Raw genomic sequence first — 17,690 nt, forward strand, 5'->3', positions numbered from 1 at the left:
ACATAAGTATTTGCGGGTCTGAAGTTCACATCTATGGTTTAAACCCAAAATGAGATCATTAAAAGAAATCCAACAGTTCTAGTTGCCAAGTGGCAACAGCCCTGGATTTGGGGAAGGCTGAGGCTCTCAATGACTCCTTTGCTTCAATCTTCACTAGTAAGTGCTATGACCACACCACCCAAGTCTTGGAAGGCAGATGCAGGGACTGTGAGAATAAAGACCTTGGGCCCACTGTACGAGACAACCTGGTTCAAGATCATCTTAAGAACCTGAATGTGCACAAGTCCATGGGACCTGATGAAATCCATCCATGGGTCCTGAAGGAGCTGGTGAATGAAGTTGCTAAGCCACTGTCACATACATGAAAAGTCATGGCAGTCAGGCGAAGTTCCCGATGAATGGAAAAAGGGAAATATAACCCCCACTTTCAAGAAGGGGAAAATGGATGATCCAGGGAACTACAGACCAGTTGGTCTCACCTCTGTGCCTGGCAAAATCTTGGAGCAGATTCTCCTAGAAGGAATGCTAAGGCACATGAAAAACAACAAGGTGGTTGGTGACAGCCAGCATGGCTTCACTAGGGGGAAACCCTACCTGACCAATTTGGTGGCCTTCTATGGTGGGGCTATGGAACTGGTGGACAGGGGTAGAGCAGCTGATGTCATCTACCTGGACTTGTGCAAAGCATTCAACACTGTCCCGCACGACATCCTTGTCTCTAAATTGGAGAGACATCAATTTGATGGATGGACCGCTTGGTGGATAAAGAACTGGCTGGATGGCCACACACAAAGAGTTGTGGTCAATGGCTTAGTGTCCAGCTGGAGTCAGTAATGAGTGGCGTCTCTCAGGGGTCGGTGCTGGGACCGGTCTTGTTCAACATCTTCGTCAGCAACATGGACAGGATTGAGTGTGCTCTCAGCAAGCTTGCCAATGACACCAAGCTCTGTGGTTCGGTTGAGACACTGGAGGGAAGGAATGCCATCCAGAGGGACCTTGACACACTTGTGAGGTGGGCTGATTTCAACCTCATGAAGTTTAACCAAGCCAAGTGCAGGGTCCTATATCTGGGTCAGAGCAATCCCAGGCACAGCTACAGGTTGGGCAGAGAAGAGATTCAGAGCAGCCCTGTGGAGAAGGACTTGGGGGTGTTGGTCAATGAGAAACTGAACATGAGCTGGCTTCAGTGTGTGCTCACAGCCCAGAAAGCCAACCGTATTCTGCGCTGCATCAAAAGGAGCGTGACCAGCAGGTCGAAGGAGGTGATCCTGCCCCTCTACTCTGCTCTTGTGAGACCTCACTTGGAGTACTGTGTGCAGTTCTGGTGTCCTCAACATAAAAAGGACATGGAACTGTTGGAACAAGTCCAGAGGAGGGCCATGAGGATGATCAGGGGACTGGAGCACCTCCCGTATGAAGACAGGCTGAGAAAGTTGGGGCTGTTCAGCCTGAAGAAGAGAAGGCTGCGTGGAGACCTCATAGCAGCCTTCCAGTATCTGAAGGGGGCCTATAAGGATGCTGGTGAGAGACTATTCACTAGGGACTGTAGCGACAGGAAAAGGGCTAGCATGTTCAAACTTTAATTGGGAAAGTTCAGGTTAGATACAAGGAAATTCTTTGCTCTTAGGGTGGTGAGGTACTGGAATGGGTTGCCCAAGGAAGTTGTGAATGCTCCATCCCTGGCAGTGTTCAAGGCCATGCTGGAGGGAGTCTTGGGTGATATGATTTAGTGTGAAGTGTCCCTGCCCATGGCAGGGGGGTTAGAAATAGATGATCGTAAGGTGCTTTCCAACCCTAACTATTCTATGATACTAACATGAAAAGGAAACCAAACTGCCTTAATGCCTCAGCTTCTTGAGAAATGCAGTAGCATTTACATAGAAATGTTTTAACAAGAAGCTTCTGTTGACCAGTCACAGTACATTGTGGGAAGTACCAGGCTAATTCTAGAGCAAGATCAAGTCACTCAAAGTCAGATCCAGCCCAATACAAAAAGCGATAGTTTAAATATTTATCTTTCAGTTGGCACAGTCTTTTGAGAAGATAGAGATGAAGTAGACACTTCATGCAGTTGAGTGCCATGAACTGGAAACGTCTGGCATCTTCTAGGGCCGAGCCCAAAATACAGCTCATCTTAAAATAAGTGCCCCGTGCTACCAGACTACTGCTGCATATAGAACTTAATTTCTGTTTTACTGGATCCCAGCTAATTGTGAATGGTTGCTGGGTAAGTTACATGCCACCAAGGTAATTCAACACACATGTTCTAGCAAGTTTTTCACACATGTCTGGCAAGCCTTTCATGGCAGGGAAAGGTTTTAGGGATTCTTTCCTGGACCTTAAATCATGCATTAAATCCTACCAATTATTGGTTCCTTCCCTCTTTCCACTTCTGCTGATATTTTGTTATTGGACAGTAACTTTTGTGTCTTGTAATATGACCTACTTAGGGCCCTTTGAAACTCAGAATTTCCAGTTTGCAGGAAACTGTGATAATGTGTAATTTTGTTTAATTCTCAATGAGTTGAAACCTTACTCCCATTGAAGCAAAATGAGTTTTGCCATCCATGTTGGTAGAAGCAGCACATTCTTTATCCTTCTTAAAACACTGTGAAACCTACAAAGTGCCTTTAGATAATGGTAAAAAGATTGTGGTGATGATGATGACAAATTCCAGGTTTGTAAAAAATCTGAGTTAGAATTATAATGGCAATTAATTACATTCAAAGCTTTTTTTGCAATGTGGTAAGCATTTTATGCCTGCAGTTTTTATCCATTAAAGTAGTTGAGAACTCCTTTGCTTTCTTTCTTGCCAGTGTGTTTAGTCCTCGAGAGAAAATATTTGGTTTATCATTGCCAAGTCCTGTGATTTCAGTGTAGTACTTTTAAGATAATAATCTAATTTTCTCATATGTTGTTGGAAATGCATTTCCCTAAATGTACTGAGCTTTAGAAATGTGGTCAAAAGGAAATCGGATAAGGTAGGACTTTATCAACTTGATATTTCTTGGTTGTTGGAAATACTTGTTATTTGTCATCAAGCTTTAGAGATCCAAAGTACACTGTTACTTTTTTGAGGTCCAAAGTACACTGTTACTTTTTAGAAGAGTTCTGAGGCACGTTTCATTCTGGTAGTAAAAATTTAGTTTATAAACTGCTTGAATAACACCAAAGGTAGAGAGTTGCCAATAGGCAGCTCCTGGTATCACCTGGTTTCCAAACAAAGGTACTTTCTCCTACTCAGACAATCCTGCATGACCAGCACTGCAGATAAAGCTCCAGACATGGGATTTAGCAGAAGAGAGGAATGAGTGCTTTCACTGCCTGAGAAATAAGTGAGCTATTTGTAGCACATCATCATGCTGTGATTTGAGACTTACCCTCTCTGCTCTTCAGAAAGCCCCAAGAAAACTGCAGTCTCTACACGCATTTTGGTAATTATTTCCTCTCAACCTATTCGTTCTGCTCTTCAAAAAGGTGATAAATATTTTTTTTGCTTAATTGTATAGATGAGATTCAAGACCAGCGTTAGTTAACGGTGATTTTTTTTTTTTCCTCACAAGGCATATGGTGTTGCTGGGTCTTAGAGAGAGACAGAAAGATCAGACAGTTACAGAAATGAGTGAATCTTACCCTTTTTGGACCACACAGCCTAGCCTTTGGAGTACTCCTGCAAGATGTACTATCCCATTTTCCAAGTGTTTGATTTCTATTTATTTTTTTTGTTTAAATCTTATTGCAAAATACTTTTTCACTTATTATTCTTTTCATGTTTTCAGTATTTAAAAGAAACAGCTAAATTTATTCTTCTGTTGTGGACAGAAATAAAGAAAATAAAAGAAAAGCAAGTTACCTGCGGAAGTAGTTTGCTTTTACTACATATGTATGCGGTGTGCATTTAGTATATAGAAACAATGACAGAAATTACATGTTCTGCAACCTGAATTTCTTCTTCACAACTTACAAGGGTGTTCTTGGAGGAGTCTAAATAGTGCATTGCTCCATCAACCCCCACCCCACTGCTCTTCTGACTGTGCCCTGTTACACACAGCCAAGGGTGTCTGGAGTAGGCAACTGTTGCCTACTCCAGACAGGGCAATTTTTTTCAGTTTTAGTATTAGATACTGTGAAATACGGGACATGAATTGGCAGTTTTGTTTGTATATCTATAATTTCTTTTACATTTCCTCTTTTCCCTACTGTTGAAGAATTCACCTTCAGTGGAAGATAGCTACTTAAACAGAAGGAGGCTGATTGAAACTAGGGAAAATGATCAATGGTCAATCCTTTTTTTGTTCAAATCTTGAACTACAGCTGAGTTCATAATTAGCATAAGGATGTAGAAAAGTAGTGAGGGTTTCTATTTGTGTCTGTCTGTCTGCTGGGGGGGAATATTTCTGAGTGTGTGCATGTATCTCAAGGTGGTCAAAGGGTGGCAGATTTCAGTTATTAAGAATGATCTGGATTAGCCCTGGTCTTTCTGGGTCAGTGAGTTTCAAACACAGATATTTCACATCTGTTTCGTGTTCACAGCCACTAACAAAGAAGTACAATACCAAAAGGGTCCCAGTTTTAGATGTCTGGTCCCTTAAGGAATTCAGCTAGTTACTTAAAGGGGGGGGGGAGGAAGGCACAGCTATACCTCTTATTCAAATTTGCAGATTAGGCACAAGCCCCAAGGTGAAAGGTCAAATAAAACAGTTGAAAGCATTTTCTATAGACTTCCTGGTCATGGAGGGGAAAAAAATACTGTGCAGTCCTCCAGAGCATGCTATAAAAGCCAGAAGAGTGTGAGAGACACTTTAATAGGTTCCATTCTTGATGAAAATCTTGAAACAGTCTCACTAATATGGTATAGAAATCCAATATGCCAGACATGCTTGCTGTGTGCAATGGCCATCAATCTAGGAATGGTAGGATCTTGAAGGATAGTGTTCTCTAATAACCAGTTCAAACTGTTGTGTTCAGTTACAATTACCTAAGACATTTGGAAAAAAGTGATGAAAAATGTTGGCTTATGCCGTCACAGTTACTTATTTTTTCCTTGCAGAGAAGTTGCTTTTTTGAAGTGTTTTGCTTTGTTGTTTTGGATTTTGGTTTTGGTTGTTTTGTTGGCTTGGGTTTTTTTTTTTTTTGTGTGTCCTGTGGTTTCGTTGGCACTGACCCAGCTTCAAATTAGCATCAAATTTAAAACAAATAGCTGTCATATCATTGGCAACTTTCAGCCAAAGGTTTTGGTGCACTTTAATTATTAGTCCATGCAGCACTTCTTTGACATTTGGTGGTACTACTGTTAATGTGTTGCAGATGGGAAAACTAAGGAAGAATGAAAGGAATGTTTAGGTGAGATTCATCTGACATAAGTGGAGTTAATCTAAAAGCTGGGTATGTCAGGTAATTGTACAGGTTCCCATTGTAAGTAATAGAGTGAAGTACTTTAAAGGTGCCATTTATCTCACCTTTTCTAAGTAGCTGTTATAGGTGAGACTGATTGACATGATGAAGATAGTTGTATTTTTGAACTGCAGAAGAAGTCTTGAAGAGTTAGCTTAGTCTTGATACTTACATTTAAAATCATTGAAGCCTGATAAGTAAATGTTACTTCAGCAGACAATGATTTGGTTCCCTGTCTGCAAGTAAGTGTGTCAGCACTTACCTGTTACTGCTATTGCAAATAAATCCACTGTCAATAGAATTGTGACGGTGCCTATGTAATTCATGGCAACAGAGCTCCCATTTAATTACCAATTTCTGTGGTATTTTGTTTATGTAGAGAATATAGCTGGTCTCCAAAGATGATCAGAACAGAAAAGATGGGGATACAGTGGCACCAAAAATAGTTTTGCTGATAAAAGCTTAAACAGCTTTTGAATAACAGGGACTCAGTCAGTAAATGAAATACTTTGACTTTCACTTTGAAAATTTCCAGCATTTAATTTCTGTTAAACTTTGTCCGTTGGGAAACAATCAATTCTTGATTACTGTTGGTCCATGAAATAAAGTTTAAATGAAAAAGTGTTGCCATTGAATCAGGCCCTCTCCCAACTTTTCAGCTCTGTTAGCAAGTGAAATGAATTCATTGCTATGACAGGAAGGAAGGTGGGGATAGGGGAAAGAGATGCAGAGACTAACTGGCCAAACAGCTTGGAGCAGCTGAAGATAGCATACGGGATGATTGAAAGAAAGCAAAGACAGGAGAGTGGGAAGACATAACAAGCCCTGAGGGCAAAGCCGCCGGTGGGTGCCACCGCAGCAGGAGGAAATCTCTTTTATCTGCTTCTGTTAAATTACTTTTTTAAATGAAAATAAGTAATTTCTGGTTTTGGAATGAGCTGTTCATTGCGTCTTGTTGGAGTAAACAATGCATCCCGGCGAGCCAGCAGCTCTTCTTTATAGGTGCACGGAGCACCCTCTAGTGACCAATGGTGCCAAGGTGCCCCTGGCTCCCGGGGGTGCTCCCAGTGCTCAGCACCAACTGGGGAACGTCAAAGGGATGAGGACATGGTCCTGCTACAGCCACTGTGGTGCAAGACCTGGTAGTAAAGGATAAAAGAATCACCAAATCTTGGAAACAGTGCTGGAGGAAAGGGTGCCTTTCATGAGATGCATGCTGCATTGTGCCAGTGGCCAGGTAGTGGTAATAAGTATTAATTATGTTGCTTTACATGGGCTGCTTGCTTTGATATAGTAATTGGAGTGTTACATCAGCAAATGCTCCACTTCACTGAGAACAGCACTTTACTCCTGCCATTGCAGCCATGGGTCAATGGGCAGAGCCAAGCCCGGAATTGGACCACATTTTTCCCAGGATGGAATCTGTCCTGTGCCCTCAGACCTGGTGTGGTGTCAAACCCACTGTGGTGGTGTGGAAGAAAGAGGTCCCTTCAGCAGCTCTGAATGCCCAGCAGTCCTGGGGATAGATAGTAAGAGCCCCTCATCCCGGAGGGCAGTGCCTGAGTTGTTGGCCTCACAGCCCTTGGGCCAGGTTGTGAAACTCCATTCTTTTCTGAGCACACCCTTTGGTTCCACTCTAAAAGCCTATTTTTGAGAGCTTTCTTTGTTTTGAGGGGAGAGTTTCCCTCTCTGTGAGCATATTTACTGATGTTTTCCTCAAAGCCAGCTGAAAGCTGTGAATTAAAGGGAGGAAGTCCTGCTGAAGGGCTTGCTGACAACTTTTAAGAGTGTATTTGGCCCTCACACTGAGCCAAGTATGGCCAAACTGATGTTTGGAGCTATATTTAAGCTAAATGCTGCATCTTTTTTTTTTATGATTAAGACCTTTACACATGTATCTTCATGCTCCATAAAGCTGCTTTAATTCGCCTGAATTTCCTAAAATCTGCTTCCAAAAACTGCAATGTAAAGTCATATATTGTTCTCAAGTTCTTTGACTTGTAGCCTAATTCTACCTGGAGGAGAACCTCCTTTTTACCTGCAATGCTGGAGCAGAGCTCACCTTTTCTCTCTTCTTTTCTTTTAATACCCTCATATTCAAATACTGTATGTACACATACTAAGCAAAACACACAAGGTGAATGTCTCCAGCTTCCCGAATTATTTATTCTGAGTTATTTATAATGTAAAGAAATTTGTACAGTTAAAGGGATGCAGCCCACATTGTTAGCAATACTGTCAACATTTTGAAAGCAAAAAGGAAAGAAGCTATCCAAGCAGACTGCTGAACAAGGATTGTGAAAGTAAAAGACATAGTGGCGCTAGTGAGGATAGCAAAATGCACCTCTAGTCTCCTGGTCAGCCTAGGCTGAGAGCAGTGCTCTTGGTTTGCTTTGCGGAATATTGCAATATATTTCTTACAGCCTAACACCCTAGTGGATATGATATGAAATATCTGAGGACAGGATTGCTTTTTAGAGTTAGTGGTATTTCAAATAGCATGAGAAACGGTCTCTTTGGAAATATTTCTAATACATCCTAGAAAGGGTGCAACAAGCAAAACAACTTTGGCAGTTCTTTTTTGTTTAGGACCTAGTCTAATCACTTCTTTTGCATGGTCAGACCAAATCTTTAGGTCTGTACAGGGCCCTGTTGGTTTAAGCAGGCTTAGATCAGCATAGATTGGATCCTTCCTCTCCAGTTTAGAAGGCTCTTTTCTAAAAAAGGAGCTTTTTAGTCCCAAAAGTAGAAGGTACTTAAAACAATCTTTAAGCCTGTCTGTATTCAGGAAAGAACTTAAGCACAGCTGTAATTCTAAAGCATGTGCAAACCCCCTGTTTTCATCAAGAAACTTCAGTCCATGTGTAAAGTTAACACACTCAGTAGTGTTTTATCATTCTGTTATTTCAAGATGCAGGCTTGAATGTAGAGGAAAATTCCAACAGAAAGGAGCCTAGACAAATTGGGGTTACAAGCTTGAAAGAGAGATTAAGGGGAAGGGAGTGTTAGGTGACTTGTGTGGATTTTTAATACTTTTTTGTGTTTTCATTCTGTTTTTTTGACCAAGCCACATTTTTTCAAGCTCACACAGCATTATTGCAGACAATAGCAGATAGGTGCCTAACATAACAAAAACTTACTTTCTTTCTATTTAACCTAACCAAAATGCAGAAAAGAGAAAAACAGTAGAAGTGTTTGTACTATTTTTCTTTTGCAACTGGATGATGGTGATTTGATAACCCAATATTTTCCTTTCCTTACAATACTAAGGCTCTGTCTTGGAATTAGAGCAACAGAAGCATAAGCGCTCAAAAATCTGCCTGTGGGTATTAGTTTGAAAGTCAAATAAACTTCATTGAATTCTTTGGCACAGAATATGTGCCAGTTTAAAATGGCAAAACCCTTACTGGGCTGTGGGCTCTCTAAGACTTATATAATAAAGATAACAGAGCTCTGCAGAGTCTGATACTGCCTGCGTTATGCTTCCAAAAGCCTGGTATAAATCAAGAGGAGGTATGTCTGTATGGAGGTAGGCTGGAGAAGAATCATTACTAAAACCTGCTTGTGAATGAATTTGTTAGATCCCATCCATTGGAGAGCTGGAACTGATACTTCAAGCCTCTCAATATATTTGAGATAAAAAACCTAAAATATCATGGGCTTAGCTGGAGTGGAAGTCACCCAACTGAAACATTATACAAAGCTTTGAAATTTCAAGAAAAAGGTTCTAATCTTTTGGCTGTCTTGCTCATTGTTTGGAGATGAAAAGGGAGGAAATCAACATCCCCATGAAGTACAATTACTGTAAATTGCTTTCTTTTCATACAGTTTGTAATGAAAATAGGAAAGTTACTAGAAGTTACCTGCTCTGCAGAAGCACAGTAATTTGGTGGATGCAGACTGCAACAAGACATTCACCAGTGGAACACCAGATTTCTAAATGAGCCAACTAATGGACGATATAAAGTATTGTACAGCAGTGCTGAGTGTGGATTGCCCTGAAGTGTCCAGAAGTCATCTTTACAGTGGAAGAAACCAGATGTCCTTAAAATGAACTATAAAGTCAAGCTAAATTTATACAGGGAGTTGATTCTGTAGCACTTTAGGATCCAGAGCAGGGAGGAAAAGCAGGATGTTTGCTCTGCCCTTCCCAGTGTGTGATCTGCTTGTGAGGCAGCTGGAGATTAGTTGAGACACCGGTTCAGCTCGGTGACACATCACCAAACTTGAAACAGCGTCTTCCCAGGGGCAGCCCTATTGGATCCCGATTGCACTTGTTCTGTGTTGTTCTGTTGTGTCCAGGTATTTCCAGCTCTGAAGTCCCTGTGGGGAACTTTAAAATAAGGATTTGGCAGGACCTGGTGGATGGCAGAGCCATTCATGTGAGCAAGGGCGGCTGGGTGGGTGACCCTTTCCTCCACCCTGCCTTGGGTGAAATAGATCAGCACCTACAGGATGAATGCCCCAGGGTGCACCTCTGGAAGAGTGTGTGGCCACTTTTCGCCTTTTTTGGGTCAGGGTAGGAGGGGCAGAGTGAACTGGGACTTACTGCTGTCATTGTGTACCATTTGGAAAAAAATGCATGCCAAATGCCAGCAGTCATCACCAGTTACAGAACAGTGCTCCATTTCCTTTCTTTTCCTAAGGAGCAGGAGAGGAAGGCATTAGGAGAGGGTGAGGTCATCTGCTTCCACTAAATAATACTACAACAAGCCATCACTATTTCTTGTTCTTTTTATCATACTAGAGTCCTGGTCAGAGACCAGGGCCTTATTGGAGTGGGAATTATCTACCCAGTGCTGCAGTGCTTTCAAGCAACATGTCCGTGGTTTGATGTTGTTATAGGAAGCATTGAGAAATCAACTGTAATTACAAGGTTATAAAAAAATTAATGCATTCTGACTTTTATTTTTTCCTTCAGTTTTTGGAGGTCCTATTTTCAAGTTCTTCTCTTCTAGCTAACAGCTCAGAATCTCTTGACACCAAGAAATATGTATTTCACAAAAAAAATAAAATGTTGTGAGCCTCATAAGAGCGAGAGGGTTGTGCCAGCATTGGATCCTGAGTGGTTCTTTGCATATGGATTTTTACACTGGCTGAAACTGTGGAAAAACTGCCTTTCTTATTCCCATCCTTTGGGATTTTTTTAGTTCAGCACTCCTAAGCAAGGGGATGGGACAGGGACGGTATTTTGTTTGCACAGCTGGTAGTTTTGAGGTACCCTGTGACTGCCAAGTGCTACAAAAGGACAAATAAAAATATAACACTGAATAAAAATTACTATCACACTCCAGCCAGGAGGGGAATCGCCAGTGAAACCATCTCATTGTTATGCATGGATAGAGCTGTGAAGTAGAGCAATAGTGTGGAAAATTTAAGACTCTTTATGGCATTCAGGCATTTGCTTTTGAAATGTATAGTTTTTTGTGACTTCCTTTCCTCAGTAAGAAAGAGGCATCAAGAAGAATTTATTATCCCAAATCCACTTGCTTCTTCTTTAAGAAAAAAAATGTGCTAGATCCCATAGGCGAGAAAGTGTCAATAGCTCAAGAATTCAGGAATGAGGTTAGTAGACAAATATAGATGTGGTATAAGTGGGGCTAGGCTTCATTAACATATTTGGAGTTACACCCTCTTATACCAAGTCTGGCTTCAGCCCTGAATCAGCAATTCCCTGGTGAATAGACTGCATGAAACTAGTGCTGAATTTGGCCCATTTCATCTGACATCTGCATCCTGCCTCAAAGTGGCATGTCACACTTACTGCACATCAGATCACACCTGCCCAGGCAGTCACAGGCAATTGACTTTTTAAAAAAAAAAAAAAATAAAATAAATTTAGTCACATATCATCAAGAAAAACAACATTGTTTTAGGACTCTTATCTCTTCACTCCCAAATATCCTGTTTCTTCGAGCTGCAGTGGCCAGGACCAATAGAAACCTCTTCCTGCCATTGGCTGACTTCATTTCCCAGAGTTAGCACAATCTCATCCGCTCTAAACAACCTCATCAAAACTTCTTTCTGGTCAGAGCGAAGCAATAATTATTATTAGCAATTATTAGCGATCAATAATCTTGATCACATTATGGCAAGCACTATTAAGGTAAGAAAGGGGTACCTTTTTGTTGGAATTTTTTTTCAGTGGCGTGTTCTTTGGTTTCCTTTATCAACCTAGATAAGTTAGAATTGGGCAACACCCCCACTGCCACAATAGAGGACAACAAGATTTCCTTTGTACTGCCTAGTAAATTTCCTTTTTCCTACTCCAACCATCCGCAAGGCTTAAAAACTTCAAACTCGGAAAAAAAATTGGGTTTTTTAAATTCACTGTTCAGTGCTGTGGATTGCATATGCGAAGCCCTTTATGAGAGCTTCTGAAATTTCTTGTAGGTATCATTCTGACAACTTGGATGTGTTTGTGGACTGCCATAAGGGGAGAGGGTGTGCACTGGAAGGAAAAAACCCGGTTCCTAAGAGCACTAACCTTTTGGATACTTTTAAACGTTTCTCTTGCTGATGGGGACACAAATATTAGCAAGCGGGATTGAGAGGCACCAGCTCTTGTTTCTCTTTTGTACAGGTGTTAATTATGTGTTTTTCTATAAACTCTTATCCTTATACTCGGGACCTTTCTGAATGTTATTTTAATGGTGGCGGCAAGATCTCATGGGTGTGTTCTTTTTTGTTTTAATTTTTTGGACAATAAAATTCTCTTACTGGCTTATAAATTGATCTCAGTGCATGGTTTTGTTTTTTCAAGAATGGCTTTGCTGAGTTTTTCAGGTTGTGTCACTTAGAATGTTGAATAAATCTATATGTCTATCTGTCCAGTTTTTGCTTCACTGTATGTTGCAATAGATAGCAGTTACAGATATAGCAATAGCTGTGATTAATTGCAGAAGTGTAACTGTAACTAAACACTTTGTGAGAGTGAAACTAATTTTACATAAAAAGCAAAACAGCATGTACAGTGAGGACTCTGTGGTGTTGTATTACCAGATTTGGGATCAAGGTATTTGTTTTCTTCATGGTATTGTGTATTTCTGTACTTTTCTAATTATGCCAGAGATTTAGTAAGAGATACGGAATAGCAGCAATGCCTGGCCATTAGCTAAGTGGAGTTGCAGTTTGATTTCTCAGTAACTTCTGCTTAACTGTTTACATTTGAAAGATCATTTGATGCTTTTTGTTATGGTTTTTGGAATCTGAAAGTCTTACCTGAAGACAGTGGTATTAAAAAGATTAATAGACCTTCTCTTTTTGATGCTTTCTAAAGGCTATCTATAGAGACAAAGATCTCAATTGCATCTGCATTGCTGACCAGTATGTATTATATGCTAAGTAGCTCCTGAAGTAGCTGAATTCCTCTTGGTTTTGCTGCACATTTCAGAGTATGCATGATATAACAGGCATTCTATGAAAATCTTGAGGTTCAGGGAGCCAAGTTTTGCATTGCTAAAAGTAGGGCTATGTGCTGATAGTAATGCTGGTTCTTGTCTTTATCGATGAAAATGAACTATTGATGTTTATGGGATTTTTTTTTCCAGAAATGATGGTACAATGAGATTAGATGTTGCATGCATTTTGAGTAGCTCTTACTTATTTTTTGATGTTGATTTATTTACTGAATTATAATAGGGAAAATTATTGTAAACAATATTTTATCGTTGTTATTATTATACCTCCACCTTACACTTGCAAAGGTGAGAAGAGACTATGTACAGCTGTGTATTGTACAGCCCAGAGATGTAAGGCAGTCAGCAAAGGGAGAAGGTCAGCAAAGCCTCCAAAGTGGAAAAATGTACGTTATTGTTTCCTTATCTGGGAGTGTAAAACTTACAGGGAGGAATAAGCACCCCAAAATATTGGGGATTTTGGTGCCCAAGGTGCTGGGAAGGCTTTATATGCTGAAGGAAGGATTTTATTTATGAAAGGACAAAATGTTAAATGACTGGAAAGAAATGGCAGGTGCTTTGCACTCTAGATGCAGAAAATGTGCTCCTCCATGAAGCTAAGCTAGTCCAAAGAGGTTCAATTCGTCTTCTATAATGAATATATAAGGAATTAATTTATTCTGGAGGTTACTGAAATAAAGAAATTGTATTTGAAGGCCAAAGGGGTGTTTGAGCTTTTGCTAAACATGCAAATGTTTTTTTACAGTTTCAGTATAATGGCCTGTGTTGTCTGCTGGCAATGGATAGCCTAGCTATCCCGGTGCAGGTGACAAGAGACACTAGCCAAGGAAGGTGGAGAGCCTTATCTAGGGTCTGTGTGCCAGGAATTCACTTTCTTCTTTAGGGAAACTCTGGAGTCATATAATGTCAAAATTGAGTTGCAAATGGCTATATATCTGTTGATAACCAGGTAGAAATTACTGTAAACTTACAGTCATGCAAAGGTATAAGTTTACTTACAGTACAACTATTTGATATATCCATTTTCCTCTCACAAACCTGCAGACAGACCCATGGGACTCTGGGGTCATGAGAAACCAGGCTGGCTTAACTGAGGCTAATTGATAAGTTTTATGCTGCTGGGTTTGACACCACAAATGTGGCTTTACTGGAAGATATGTCTCTTCTTGTCCCATTCCCTCCTTCTGCTGCCCCCTTCCCCCTTTTTTTCCGCATGCTGAGGAAAGCACTGCAGTGGAAGGTCTTTTCTAAGAAGGACACAGCAGTGCCTTTTTCCTAGGCTCTAACATGAATGGCTTACTTTAATTCTGACCTTCATGCTGTAGGAGAGGCCTCTCTCACTCAGGCCGGGGACCTTTCCCTCTGACCAGGAGCAGGGCCGGCTGCTGTGGAAGGCAGCATAGGAAACTGGTGAGAGTGGTGGGAGAAGGTGTGTGCCTCCACAGTCAGAATTTTGGTTTTGGTATGCAGTCAGGCATCTGATGCTTCTAATGCATTCACTTCCCTATACCTGCTATGCACCAGGCTGACCTCACTGCTATGTTTTTGGGTGTTTGAAGGATAAAATGTTATTTTCTAGTGGAAAAGTCTCCTCAGGATCAGGATCAGGATCAGGATCAGGATCAGGACAGCTATATGCAGTAGCACAATGGTGCAGAGCACTGAAGCTGAAAATATCAAATCAAAACAGCACTGCTAATTATAAGCATCCCGCTATTTACTGTAAATACAATTTTAGAAAATATCAAAAGCATCTGAATTAAGCATCTGTCTTTTTTTTGTGTTGGTTTTTGGTTGCTGGGGTTTTTTTTAATTGAATGGAGAAAAATTACTTAATTGTTACCTTGGGATGAAGTAAAAATACTTATCCTGAAGGTCATTTTGTTTGTTTTCCCATTATCCTATAGTGGAGGAAATAACATTAAATAGAAAAACACAACTAGAATCATACTTTCTTGGCATGTAGCAAGCCTTGTTACATTTCTCTCCCTGCCTGCGAATGCAATTACACTTCTTAGAAAAGCTCTGAAGTTATCTTGACAATGGCTTATTGATTACACTTGTTGTTATTTTTTTACTCTAATTTACTTCTAAATATGTGCATGTCCACTTTTTATTATTGATTTCTAAAGTGCTGTTTGCATGAAAGCCATGATTTCTGTGAGAAAAAGTCTATGTAACTGATAAAGGACAGGAGAATCCTTGCGGTTTCTGAGGTTTGAAATAGTATGGATGTACTGATTAAAGCAGTGTATAGTGGCAAGATATTTTTCTTCTGTGAAGAATCTTAGTCTATGCTTCTCTCTACAGTGTTACTTTCCTCTCACTTTCTTTTAGAAAATCTAAGCGCTCACTCAATACTCCTAAAGTGAAAGAAAGCTGGAGACAGTTAGAAAAAATCTGTTCTTGGCATATGGAAATGTTTAAGTCTTTGTTTAGAGGACTGCATCTGCATTGAATCCAACAGAACTAATACAGTAATTTGTACTTCTGTTCCTTGCATTAAAAATATTATAAAGATTATTCCCTTTTTGTTCTCATCTTAGTTAGCAAATGATCCAGTGGTGTATTTAACTTTAAGCCTGTAAATGCTTCCATTGGCTTTAGTGATATGACACAAGCCTCTTAAAGCTAAGCACACACCTGAGTGCTCTGTTGAATCAGAAATAAGAACAGCAAGAGTGCCTTAAACCACTTAGCCTGATCTTGCACTTTGTAATTCAAAGTTTCCAGCAATTTCATGAAGATCTTGTTCCAATAAAGGCAGCATTATCAGACCTATAATTATTTCCAGGTAAAATAGTATTTCTGACTCAAATACAAACGTACAATTTCAAGGAAGAAATAGTCATATAAGAACAGAAGACATTTGAGTGATTTTTGTATTGTTTGCTCTTGCTTTTAATCAGCAGTCATTTAACTCAATCTGGTTTGTGGCTACATATGCCAAAATGAAGTCAAATATAAGGATTTTGCTTTCTAGATTAAGTCCCCAGGCAAGGAACAACAGCTGGAAAATGCATATGTTTGACTGAATCGGTTTGTTTGTTTTTTCTTACCAAGAACTGTATTATCTCTTAACAAAATGTTTTTCAGCAAGTTCCATGAGTTACAAAAGGCCTTTCAGAAATAATGTTTAAAGAATCAAGTGCTCTTGGAGAATGACTTGCTGAAGGATAAATACAAAAGTAGTTTTGAGAAATGTGGATTCCAAAAGAAGATATTTATTTTCCAAATGGCAATTTAGAATCCAGTGAAAATATATAATGCTGTTCACTCAAAAAAATGGAGGCTTCATAATGCAAGTTTCTAAGTCAAGCCAAGACAATTATTTTGAAAATCAGCAAAGAAAAATTGAGTTTTCATTACTTGTATTACCAATTTTAACAAAGTAAAGGTGATCCTGTAGAAAATATCACATGCAGTACTGAACCATGTCAAATTAACAAAAATTTCACTGACTGCAGTGTGGTTTCTATGAGATTCATCATTAACTATTCATTAGTTATAAATAATTCATTTTGATAGATAATCATACAGTAGAAAAATACTAGCAGCTTTTCAAATTGTCAGTAAGAAACAAATTTGGTTAAAAAAAAAATTGGTTGGACAAAATGGCATGTGTTCTGCAAGTCGTTTTGCTGTCCTTAGCATATATTTGCATATTACAGAAGAAATGTTGACTGTGTTCAAAATACAACAGCAAAATGCAAACTTTGAAGCACTCATATGAAAATGGTATCAATCCTTTCTTTAAAAGGTGGATGTGTTTTTATGGTCAAAGGGGTTTATTTTAAATGTTGTAAACAACCCTGCCTGAGGCTGGGTAGTGCTGTGTCCCTCAGTTCATTGCTCCCCCCCTCCCAGCTCCCCTTAAAAGAAGGGCTGTGTAACCCTATAAACAACTTGTCACAGTGAATAGAGGGAGCAGTTGTGTCAGGAAATCTGGTGAGATTCAGGTTGCAAGCCTGTATCATAGGGAAGTTACCTCTCTCCTTGGCATGCATCCTTAGGCACTGAGTTGTTAATTTTTACTATGCACGTATTCATCCTATTAGAAAGATTAGACATTGCGTTCAGGAAAGGGATGTTAGTGGCTGATGCACAAGTAGTATTAGTAGTAGGTTTTAATAACTACTGTGCACAAACCAGTGATTACCACTTCTGTTAATCACTATGTCATAAGTCAAATTTGATGCAAAGTAAAAGGAATAAGATTACAATTATTGTTATGAAAAATATCATTGAACATTAAAAGGTAAAAAAGAATAATGACTAACAGCACATTTTTAAGGCTAGGCTGAAGGACACACCAAGCAGTTGTCCATATGCAGTGGACTAGGCCAATGGTCTTTTGGAATAGTGGATTTTGGAAATTAATGAGTGGAAGGAATGCATGTGATGTGCCTCCCTTCACTTACCATGAATATTTATTTGGAGTGTATATCTCAGCTGATGTGTGGGAAATGGTGCCACTAGCTGGCGTAACCTTTTCACACTAGGAAAAGGTCTGACTTGCTTAGTTGTGTGTGTAGCAGGTTAAGCAGTGTCTGATAGATGGGAAGGAAATACAACAATTTACAAGGCCTGGGTGTATGCAAATACCTGCAGGAAGGGGTGGTTCACTGCTTATGGGAAGTGGCAGGACTCTAAAATGACCTACCTGACTGAAGAGAGATGAGAAAGCAAGGTACAGAGAAACAGTGATGTGACTAAGAAAAAAGCCACAGGAAACTGGAAATGTTTTGTTTGACAAATCCCTAATTACAGTTATGCTGAGAGAAAAGGGTAGCAACAGATTAATTCTACATGAAAGATTTTGCATAACTGCAATGAGAGTCTATAATATTTTTTAAACCTCATTCTTTAGAGTTGAAA

The 17,690-nt window shown here is 39.8% G+C and overlaps 1 protein-coding gene across 4 annotated transcripts in view; it reads left to right on the forward strand.

The window, feature by feature from the left end:
- ERG (ETS transcription factor ERG) overlaps window positions 1-17,690 on the forward strand; it is a 143,910-nt gene that overhangs the window by 71,240 nt on the left and 54,980 nt on the right. For 2 of the 4 annotated variants that reach the window (XM_034074583.1, XM_034074584.1), the window contains exon 1: window positions 11,333-11,500. The exons of the other annotated variants lie outside the window; for them this stretch is intronic. In XM_034074583.1, coding sequence (XP_033930474.1) covers window positions 11,483-11,500 — 18 coding nt within the window. In that variant the 5' untranslated portion in view covers window positions 11,333-11,482. Of the gene's footprint in view, window positions 1-11,332; window positions 11,501-17,690 lie in introns of those variants that run through there. 4 annotated transcript variants of the gene reach the window in all.

This window comes from Melopsittacus undulatus, chromosome 2 (genome assembly GCF_012275295.1).
Source record: "Melopsittacus undulatus isolate bMelUnd1 chromosome 2, bMelUnd1.mat.Z, whole genome shotgun sequence".
NCBI lineage: Eukaryota > Metazoa > Chordata > Aves > Psittaciformes > Psittaculidae > Melopsittacus > Melopsittacus undulatus.